We start from the raw sequence: 11,839 nt of genomic DNA on the forward strand, positions 1-11,839 counted from the left end.
ATGACTGGTACATTAGAGCTTTCCCTGTAGAGTGGGATAGAACTGCTTTAAAATAGAACATACGCTGGTGCTTGGTCTGGTTGCAGCACCAAACATACCACAATACAATTAAGTTCAGTGATAAAATGTTACACCTCAATTGAAATGGTTTGACCCTCTCTTCGGTCTAAGTTAATAGCTTTAGTATTTAATTCTTTAATTTTGTACACACGGTCCAGCCATATGCAAGATTTACAGTGAGTGGGCTGTGCTGTGCGCATATTTATTTTCGTTCAGTTGGATTTCATCCCGCCTCTTCAGAGTGGGAGCAATATTTCAGGAGTGCTGCATTGTGATTTATAAGGTAATTGCTCATTTGCTGTTCAATAATCTAATACGAAAAGCGATGTTGCATGCACAGTGTATAATAATAGAAAAATGCCATTTTTAAAATCAAACATTTGCTCACCTTGTGTCCTATTTAAATAATATGCTGCCATAAAATTAACTTTACACTCTGCTAATTAGATTAGAAACATTAGCAACATTAAATATTGTAATTCCTACTTCCTAGCTAAGCTAAATGGCAGCTTCTCATTCAATGAGATTCCCCATGAGAAAAACCATTGAAATTACAGGCCTTGAAATTATAGTGGGAATAACAGACATGAGTGCTTAGTGTATTTGTCTGAAATACCTCAGTCTTCTATTTTAGTGGCAGCAAATGGGTTGCCATTGTTATTAAATTAACAGACTTAGGAACTTCAGGTGACCATTCATAGTTATTTTCCAACAGTATAATTTTAATATCATTGAAATTTTCATCTCAGCGCTCCAATACTACAAGATATTTTACTATCTTATACAAAGATATTCTTTTCAGAGGCCACGAAATAAAATGATGTAAACTTTGCAAGAGCATGGACGCATTTCGAATATATCAGTCATTAATAGTTATCAATCAACAAGCTTTTATCAGTTTCTTTCATATTTATGAACATGTTTAGAGGAATTCTCAGTGAAACAATGGTGCAATGTTGTAGCTAACTCATTTGAGGAATCGATTTTGATCACTTCTATCAAACATTTTTCCACATTGTGTTATTAGAAGTAAGTGATTGATTGTGTAAGGCATTTTGTTGTCATTCAGATTTATTCAGAAACTGGCATTTTTACCCCTCCAGGGCTTTATGATGTAAAATTGCAGCAATTGAGCAACAAATCACTTTGAACTTTATAAATATTAGAGTTTGTAAGATTTATTTGTTGCATCAACTCATTTGTCCTGAATAAAAATGCATGGAGAATAAAAAGCAAATTTAGATTAACTGAATATTTGAGTTGCACTTTTGCACTGAATCCAAAAAAAGTTACCGTTGGTCTCATTGTGCTCTGTACCATTGTGCGTGTAACAAATAGAACAAAACTTGCAATAGAAACAGTCCCCTAAAATAAAAGGATCTATAGGTATATTTAATAATAAGGAACTGTTGATTCTTGACACAAATATTTATTCTGAACCGGTGATAACCATAGGAGTGGTCTGAAACATTATTTAAACATGGAGGTATTTAAGTTAAAAACGAGTTCACATGGACTTTCTATTTGCATGCAACAAAAGCAAACACTTGAAGAAACAAACTAGATCACAGGTTAGATATGGCCTGTTAAAGTATAATTTTCCTGTTCTTTTATCAAAGTAACCTGTGTGGGAGTACTCTTGGAGAATTTCCTCAATTTCTTCACTATTTCTCTTGGAGAAATGTGTCCGTGATGTGGTTCTTGGATTGGGTGGAAGCGCTGATGGGTCATTACATCATTAGGAGAGTCAAATTTCTTTTTTACCAGTCTTCATGCTTAAACAGCTCAAAAGCTCACAAACATCCTTTACAGAGTGCCACTTGTTCCTTGCGAAAGTCTCTGCAGGGACAGAGCCGTCTATATTTTGGATGATGGCCTGCACAACTGAACAGCAGGATCTGCTTCTGAAGGTAACAGTCCTGAGCGATTTCCTCAAAGGCGGGATAGAGATGGTTAGCCTCAGACTCGATGCTGTCACAGACAAAATTGAACCTAGTGGATGGAATGTAAAAATATATAATCAAATTCAAGGGTTTTAATAGTCTTTATAATTCATTAAACAATATCCTTCTGGAAGAAAAAGATAATTTTTTAACAAAAGTTTGTGTTAATGCAAAAAATGGAAAAAATCCACTTTTCGCCTCATGACCAATGAGAGACATCTGAAGGAGGTAAACAATACTAATAAAAGTAATTTGAATGAAATATCTTTAGAATAGTGCTCTCCAAAATGAACCTCAGAAAATAATTTCTATCATGCAACATTGGCTTGGGTCGGGACTAGCAAGTTACACATGATAAATATAGTCACTAACAGACTGAAATCTGCTAAATGATGCATAATTAATTCTTTACACATATAAATATCTGCAATCTTAATGCACTCTTATTTCCAAATCTGGTGAAGATCCAATCTACGTTATATTGATTTTCAGACTCTCTGGTTAGGCTTTACTTTTGGGTTTCATGCTAGCCATATTCCCAGCGTTGGCAAATGTGCCAAGTATCTGTTAATTGTGGTATCAATCCAACTCAGTTCTAATACTCAGCCCATAGTCCTTTGGTCAGTTCTCATATGTTTTTGCTAATTTGTCGCAGCCAATGTAACCAAAGTTTTGTTTATTCAGTATTTCAGCCTTTCTGACAAAGGGTCATTGGACTTGAAGCATTGACTCTGTTTCTCTCTCTACAGATACTCGCAGAACTGCTGAGTTTCTCCACAACTTTCTGTTTCTATTTCAGATCTCCAGCATGTGCAGTTCTTTGTTTTATTTTTATATCAGCCGTGGCTCAGTTGATAGTTTTCTTACGTCTGAGCCACGAGACCCAAGTCCCAGTGCAATCCAGTGCAGTACCAAAGAAATGCTAAACTGTCAGAGGTGGTATCTTCCAGATGAAATAATAGACTCAGACCTAATCTGATGGTTTAGCTATTAGGGAACAATATAATTTTGTTTTCAAAGGCTCTTGAGATTTTCTTGAGGGCCATATTTTGATTGTTGGGAGTTTCATTTATTAGGTAATGGAGTCACATTCTATCAATATCTTTTATATTTGTAATGACATGGAGTGACATTATTGAGGTTTGACATAGACAAGGTGAATAACAAGGGTCTTTTCTCTAGGGTGAGGAAGTTCAAAATTAGGGGCCATATTTTTAAGGAGACAGGAGAAGGCTTTAAAAAGGATGAGGGACAACTCTTTTACACAGAGATAACACGGTGCAGAGCTGGATGAACACAGCAGGCCAAGCAGCATCAGAGGAGCAGGAAAGCTGACGTTTCGGGTCGAGACCCTTCTTCAGAAATGGGGGAGGGGAAGGGGATTCTGAAATAAATAGGGAGAGGGGGAGGCGGATAGAAGATGGATAAAGGAGAAGATAGGGGGAGAGGAGACAGACAGGTCAAAAAGGCGGGGTTGGAGCCAGTAAAGGTGAATGTAGGAGGGGAGTTAGGGAGGGGATAGGTCGGTCCAGGGAGGACGGACAGGTCAAGGAGGCGGGATGAGGTTAGTGGATAGGAGATGGGGGTGGGGCTTGAGGTGGGAGGAATGGTTAGGGAGGTGGGGACAAGCTGTGTTGGTTTTGGGATGCTGTCGGGGGAGGGGAGATTTTGAAGCTTGTGAAGTCCACATTGATACCCTTGGGCTGCAGGGTTCCCAAGCGAGATATGAGATGCTGTTCCTGCAGCTTTCGGGTGGCATCATTGCGGCAATGCAGAGGCCCAGGATGGACATGTCGTTCAAGGAGTGGGAGGGGGAGTTGAAATGGTTCGCGACTGGGAGGTGTAGTTGTTTGTTGCGAACTGAGCGTAGGTGTTCTGCAAAGCGGTCCCCAAGCCTCCACTTGGTTTCCCGATGTAGAGGAGGCCACAACGGGAACAGCGGATACAGTATACCACATTAGCAGATGTGCAGGTGAACATCTGTCTGATGTGGAAGGTCTTCTTAGGGGCTGGGATGGGAGTGAGGGGGGAGGTGTAGGGGTAGGTGTAGCACTTCCTGCGTTGCAGGGAAAAGTGCTGGGTGTGGTGGGGCTGGAGAAGAATGTGGAGCGGACAAGGGAGTCAAGGAGAGAGTGGTCCCTCTGGAAAGCAGATAAGGGTGGGGAGGGAAAAATGTCTTTGGTAGTGGGGTCAGATTGCAGATGGTGGAAGTGTCGGAGGATGATGCGTTGGATACACCTGCCCCTAAACCGCTGTTCCCGTTGTGGCCTCCTCTACATCGGTATCAAGGGTATCAATGTGGACTTCACAAGCTTCAAAATCTCCCCTCCCCCGACCGCATCCCAAAACCAGCCCAGCTCACCCCCGCCTCCCTAGCATGTTCTTCCTCCCACCTATCCCCTCCTCCCACCTCAAGCCGCACCCCCATTTCCTACCTACTAACCTTATCCTGCCCCCTTGACCTGTCCGTCCTCCCTGGACCGACCTATCCCCTCCCTAACTCCCTACCTACATTCACCTCTACTGGCACTAACCCCGCTTCTTTGACCTGTCTGTCTCCTCTCCACCTATCTTCTCCTTTATCCATCTTCTATCCGCCTCCCCCTCTCTCGCTATTTATTTCAGAATCCCCTTCCCCTCCCCCATTTCTGAAGAAGGGTCTCGACCCGAAACGTCAGCTTTCCTGCTCTTCTGATGCTGCTTGGCCTGCTGTGTTCATCCAGCTCTACAACGTGTTATCCCAGATTCTCCACCATCGGCAGTTCCTACTATTTCTTTTACACAGAGGTTGGTTTGTGTGTGAACTGAACTGTCAAGGGAAGTGGTGGATGCAGGTACAGTTCCAATGTTTAAAAACATTTGGATTAGTTCATGAATTGGAAAGATTTGGAGGGACATGGCCCAAGCACTGGCAGGTGGGATTAGTTTAGTTTGGGAACATGGTCGGTGTGGACTGGTTGGACCAAAGGGTCTATTTCCATGCTGTATGACTCTATGTTGTCTCACACTGAAACAGAGTTAGAAGAATTCATCAATTTCCTCAAAAATGATCAACCTTCTATTGAACTTTGAGCCACAACACACAAAAAAAGCATTAGTTTCCTAGCTAACTCTATTCAAATTGGTGCAAGGGAACAGGTATAAAGTCATCAACATTTTTGCAAAATAACTGACACACACTTCTGCAAAGAAATAGTCATTGTCCTAACTACATCCTCCTTCGACTGATGAGATCACAACTACCACATTTTAGTTGCAAATACACAAAAATGGGACATTTGAGCTAGGCAGTGGTTACCTTTTTTTTTACTGTGTTGTAGATTTAAAACTAATAATTGACACATGGCATTTGTTACTATAGCACCTATTACATTTTCCCTCAAAAAATAGCTCCTGAATTTCTGCAGCCTAACGATAGCGATTCCAATTACATTTACAAGGAATTCATTACCTCAATGATTTCAAGCTTTCTTGGCTCCTTGTTCCCAGAGAATTCCTTTGGTGACAGGTTTAGAACTGTTCTCTATCCTTTTGCAGTCACTCTGTCCACTCATTGCAGTCCTCCCTCTCTCTGACCCTTGCAGCATGTCTTTTCACCCCTCACTCCTCCTTCATACTTCCCTCTTTGTCTGCCGCTTTTGCAACCCACTCTTCTTGCAGCTAAATCCTACCACTCCAGGCCTTGCCCCTTCCTTCTTCACTCCTCTTGCAACCTCCTTCTCACCCAAACCTGTTGGAGCCTCATTCTTCAATCGCTCCCCAACCTCTCTTGGAGCTGCATCTACCCCTCAGCAGACAAATCTCCTGACCCAAGGGACCATCTCTCCTGTGCTAAGCAAGAGTCTTGGCTTTCAGCAAAAGCCACAATCTCATGTCTCCTGGCAAAAGCTTTAGTTCCCACAATATGGGAGAATATTCCCGAGACGACACTCTCACTGTCATCACTTACCCACACACTTGCTGCTTTTACAATTGTAGACTATTTCTTTCCTGCGTTCACTGACCAATGAACCTATCAGAAGCTGGAATGGGAAAGAAACAGTCTAAGCTTGAAAGAGTAGCTCCTCACTTAATCTCTCATTTCTGTTTATGGGGATAACCGTTCTCTGATTCATCACTCCAATGATTTTTTCCAGATGTTTTGGGGGCAAATTCACCTGCAACCCTTGAAAGGTGTTAGGTTGATCTGAAGGCTTCCATAACACTATTTTAAAATAAGAGCAGGGGATAATCCTTGGTACCCTGTTCAATATTTATAGCCCAATCTAAAAGAGCACATTATTTAGTCATTATCATCATTCAGATGTGGGAGATTGCAGTCCACAAAATTGGCTACTGGATTTCCTACAATTCTACAGTGACTACCTTGCAAAAGATTGCCTGTAAAGTTCTTTGAGATAATCAGTGGTTGTGAAAAATCCTACATCAATGCAAATTCTTTTTCTTAGCATACTTAACATTGTGGCCATTCAACTTTTCAGCACTCTAAGCACTAAATGGCGTCAAAACTTTTCAAATACATTTACATTTCACTCTGACAATGCACACTGCTCATGCTGGATTTTATTGATTGCAAAGTCAATTTCTCCCCTCTTTTTTAGAAGGTGTAGTCTCTTGCTGGAGTACAGTTTGCTGGGAAAGAGCAGCTCTTTCATACCTTATTTAAGCAGTCATTCACAATATGAGAACTGGACAATGCAGACAGCAAAACAATTGAAAAATGAGTAGGCAGAGGAACCTAGTACACTTCTCTGCTCCCTGCCTCGGGGTATCGGAGCAAATGTGGCACTTGAAATGTTTTCTTAGCTACAACTGAACCCAACCTATAAATCAAGCTGTCTTACTATCATAAGAGATTAAACATAAATAGATAGATATCGAGAAATGATCTTATTTGCATTTTTGACTCACTTTTATTTTCTCTGAAAATAATAATTCTGGTACATCTATCAAAGGTTGATGTTGAGTTTTCATTCTAACACATTCTTAGCATTATTTGCTTGAAATATCCAAAATTCCAGACTTTATAGATGGATAAGGAAAGAAAATCTTACTTTTCAAAGATGGCCTTATTGTTGACAAACTGGAAGAATTTTGGTTCACAGATGAGTCCATGCTCTTGACAAGCATTTGTACAAGATTGTGCTGTTGCTGATACTTGGAATCGCATTGAGCTTACAGGAGGCCAGGTGAGCACCTTGGTGGCATTTGGAGACCAGTAAAGTCCAATGACATTTTGAGGAAATGTGATTTGATTTGTGGCATTAGGTGAGGGTGAGAAATGCCGTGCAAGATTCTGAGGCCACGACAGAAATACTGTGTCGCACAGATCCTGTTACAAGAAAGAAGAAAAAATGGTATTAGTACATATGTTCTGTAGTTAGGTATCTTTCATTAGGAAACTAAATTGGACATTAAAAGGTAATCAGCAAATACTGCTTTAAAACTTCACCTCAGTGAGGAGACAACCTAAGGTTGGAACACCACATCTTGTGAGGGAAGTGGTAGAAAACTGTGTGCCATACAGAATCATAATATCTTCACTTGATTTGCTTATTTGATCGTATTGCAGACTACAAAGTAGGCATGAAAAGCAAATTCCTAGAGTAAGCTGAACTGAGCGACTGATGGATTGGGCTGAAATCAACTATTAATAACCTGGGTGGTCCATTGGGTTGAAGTATGCAGAATTAGAGTGGGGAGCATCTTCAAGTGCAGTGACTCTGTAAACTGTTAAGAGTATGCTTTAGGACGGATAATGTGATCTTTTTCTTTCAAGTATTCCTGCCAGGATTGACAGTGTAGATGCAGGGAGGTTGTTTCCCCCTTGTAGGAAGAGTTTGGGAACGGGGCTATAATCTCAGAGTAAGGAGCTGCACAGTTAGGACAGAAAGATGAGGAGGAATTTGTTCTCTCAGAGGTTATGGAATCTGTGGAATTACTTACTGCAGAGAAATGCAAAGGCTGGGTAATTAAGTGTGTTTAAGGCTGAGATAGAACTTTATTCAGTAAGGGAAACAAGGGTTATGGGGAAAAGGCAGGAATTGAGGATTATCAGATCAACCATGATCTTGCTGAATGGCGGAGCAGACTCACTGGGCTGCATAGCCTACTTCGGCCCCCATGTCTTACAGTTTTATGGTCTCTTAAACATGGGAAAGTTAATTGATGATTGCACCAGGACTTTCTTAACAACAACAAGAGATATTAAATGCGCTCTTGTTTTCTTTTTCCTTTGACTTCTGATTCATTGATCTACATTAGTTTCTAGCCCAAGATGCACTTTTTCAAAGAAATTCACATCACTGTCTTCAAATTCCTCTATGCTACCCCCCCCATCTTCCTACTTCTGTAACCTCATTCAGCATTACAACTGTCCAAGATCTTGAACCTAACGTCTTTAGTTCCGACCTCTGACATAATCGTGCCTCTATTGGATGTCTATTTGATCCCTAAAGCTTTAAAGCGCATTAAGCTTATTAAACATTATTATATTGTATCCACATGAGACTTAGTGTCAAATTTTATTCTATAACACGACATAAAGCACCTTGGGATGCTTTAGTTGGTTAGTTGGTGCTACCTGGATGTAAAATGTTTTTGTCTTTGTGATTGTTGTTAATCATGTTTCCATTCTTGTTGATTTTAGGGAGTAGGCACATTTATACAAATTATTTTGCCCATTATTTTATATCTTCCTGCAATGATTTTAAAGTTGAAATAGTTGGATTTTCACTGGAATTGATAACATACATTCAGTATGAAGTCCGTGACCTACCATATATTGTGATATACATTTCAGCATCTGTAAACTTTATTCCAAAATCAAATTAACTTGAATAGTGTTTCTAATAATAAGTTCAAACTTTTAATCCACTAATGTCTTCAGACAGTTGCAGGTTACAAATCTGCCTACACTAGACAGACATCTCATGTTTATCAATGTTATTGTTCAAATCCAAAGCAAGGGGGTGCTGTATTCCAAGGAAAAACCTATTATCTGTGGAATTGCACTCTGGCAGATTGTTAGCTCAAGGCATTCTAACACTTTCTGATGCTTCTGCCATTTTTTTTTGTATTGATCTGACATCTGTACTAAATTCAAATACAAAGATAAGTCATGGGCATCACAGAAGACATTTTACTCCTTGGTAAGTAAAACAGTGGAAACTTCTTTGGAACAATTATTTAGCACATAAAATTTCATTTTGGGCAAACTCTATTTTCCTAACGTAAACTTGTGAAAAGATAAATTTCTAACATGCCATTTTCTGGTACTGAAGAATATCACACAATTTGATTTCTTAAACATCCTTGGATCATATGATAGACTGGCAGAATGTAAACAGGAAGATAATTCTGGGGGGGCAGTCTCTTAACTCGCCATTTAACATTCACCCTCATTTTATGGAAAACAATATGCTCACCAAATTCTATTTGATGATTTTGTAAAACCAATGTTGTCACTAAAAGGAAACATCATTGTGTGCCCAGGGTAGCTCAACACGAAAGAAGCAGTGACTGACTTCAAGCCCAGATCACATGCTTGCACACCCAGCTGCCATTTTAGAAACAGTATTGTTAAAGGCTTGGAAAAAATTCCACCTTTGTCCATTGTGAAAGGAAATGGAGTGTACATGCTGTTCAGTAGGGAATGTGGGAGAGAATTAATGAGTGCCAACAAAAAACAAACAAATAATGATGAAATTACTATAAATGCATTTATGTATACTTCCTTTTAAAGATTCATGTCAGTGATCAAACAGGTAATGACAATTTAGCTGGTGAGATTATTTTACTCTTGCATAATATGGTATGTTTACAAACATTTTCTGGGTAACATTTGGAACATTAACGAAGAAGATGCTTGGAAAAATACTTTTCCTTTTTAATTTCTTATTCAAGGCTTTGTAGATGATGTGTTCTACTCTTGTGGATAATGCCTTTATACCAAAGATTGGGCTGCTTTTGATATGAAAACAAAACCACTGGCAATGATAATAAGAAGACTGACACCTGACAAAGTACAGCATGAGGAGAGTGACCTGTGCGGAGAAACAGAAAACTTGATTGACATACCTGGTACTGGATGTAAGCATGGACACGCTCCAGCATCCCTTCACAAGTAAATTCATATGGAAGATAAGGTTCAACCTAATCAGCATAAAATGATATATAACAGACGAAAACAACAGATAAATAATATATTTACAACAACCACATTTAATGATACTAAGGCATGTAATCAATTTTCCAATTTACACCTTGCGCTACATTTACAAATATTCTGCTGCAATATGTGAATAAATTTGCTCAGCATTAATAAATAGAAATTTTTCCTATGTCAGCATTAGACATTTTTCAATAATTGAAGCATATCCTGAAATAGAGAGTTCTCAATTATGGTCCTGTATATTTGAGTGAAATATAATGAACTCTTTTCACTTCAATACTCGAGGCAACGAGCACCATCACATCATTTCTGCCTAACACCATCGGACAGATACATAACGGCTGCTGAGCCAAACCAGAATGAATTAGATTTCTTAAATTAAATGTGCTTGCCTTGTATTCCTCGACTTTTAGCTGCCATTATACAACTTTATTGCAGCCACCTGAATATTGATGAGTTAAAATGCAGGGATATGTTACAAATCTTTTAAATATCAGTCTTCACTATAATTAAAAGAATGTAAGGAATGCTTGGACTATTATATTGGACTGGTGATATACTGATTTGGCACTGAGATATTGCGCTTGCTGCTGAAATATCTGTCTAACAATGCTTGAATTTCTTGCAGTTTCCTGGAGACTGCTAATTAAAAAAATCATCTGATCTAAGTAATGCTCATACTTCCTTTATTGCAGAATATTTTTCAAGTAAAGAAGAAAGCAACTTTATTTCCTTACTTGAATACATAACCATTCAACTATATTTAAGAGTGAAGTGTCCCAAGGCTACCATATATTTTCTTAATGGATCATAGAAGATGAAATGCGTCTCTGCCCTGGAACCAATATATGTAAATGTTCATTAACATATCATAATGTAGTGTGATGGGTATCTTAGTGTATTGTAGACATGATTCAAATACTTTTGCAGGGATCAAACTGGAAGTTATGTACAAAAACATTTTGGACTTTTTTCATTTAGTTATGGACCAATTAAAGATTATAATCCAAATTTCCTCACGCTTACATTCAAATATTCACAACACTGATACTTAGTTGAAGGATGATACTTATGTAATGGAGAAAATGGACAGACGTTTGGCATACAGCATGGCAAGGGACATTATAAACAAAGATTAAAAAGTACCAGAGCTGTATGGGTGCATTAGTAAATCTTAGCCTATATATTTGCGTATAAGGCAACACATATTATTATGAAGATAGTACGAACTGCCGATGCTGGAGAATCTGAGATAACAAGGTGCAGAGCTGGATGAACACAGGAGGCCAAGCAGCATCAGAGGAGCAGGAAAGCTGAAGTTTCGGGTCTAGAGCCTTCTTCAGAAATGGGGATGGGGAAGAGAGCTGGGAAATAAATAGCGGGAGGAGGGGTGGGGCTGGGGAAATTAGGTGGGATGGTGACAGGTGAATGCAGGTAGCGAATGGTGGGGTTTGATCAGTGGGATGGGTGGGGTGGATAGGTGGGGAAGAAGATGGACAAGTCAAGGAAGCAGGGATGAGAGTGAGGGTTAGACGTAGGATAAGGCCACGGGTGGGGAGATTTTAAAACTGGTGAATCCTATGATAAGGCCATCAGACTGTAGGCTCCTGAGGCACAATATGAGGTGTTGCTCCTCCAGTTTGCGTGTGGCGTCATTGTGGCA

At 39.5% G+C, this 11,839-nt stretch overlaps 1 protein-coding gene across 1 annotated transcript in view; it reads right to left on the reverse strand.

Annotated features, from left to right (window-relative positions):
* Positions 1-1,853: 1,853 nt before the first annotated feature.
* LOC109911752 (alpha-1,6-mannosylglycoprotein 6-beta-N-acetylglucosaminyltransferase B) overlaps positions 1,854-11,839 on the reverse strand; it is an 828,291-nt gene continuing 818,305 nt past the window's right edge. The window contains 3 exon segments of the mRNA XM_048610932.1: positions 1,854-2,052; positions 7,058-7,335; positions 10,083-10,157. Of these exon segments, the coding sequence (XP_048466889.1) occupies positions 1,854-2,052; positions 7,058-7,335; positions 10,083-10,157 (552 nt within the window).

Source organism: Rhincodon typus, chromosome 23, assembly GCF_021869965.1.
Source record: "Rhincodon typus isolate 14 chromosome 23, sRhiTyp1.1, whole genome shotgun sequence".
Lineage (NCBI taxonomy): Eukaryota > Metazoa > Chordata > Chondrichthyes > Orectolobiformes > Rhincodontidae > Rhincodon > Rhincodon typus.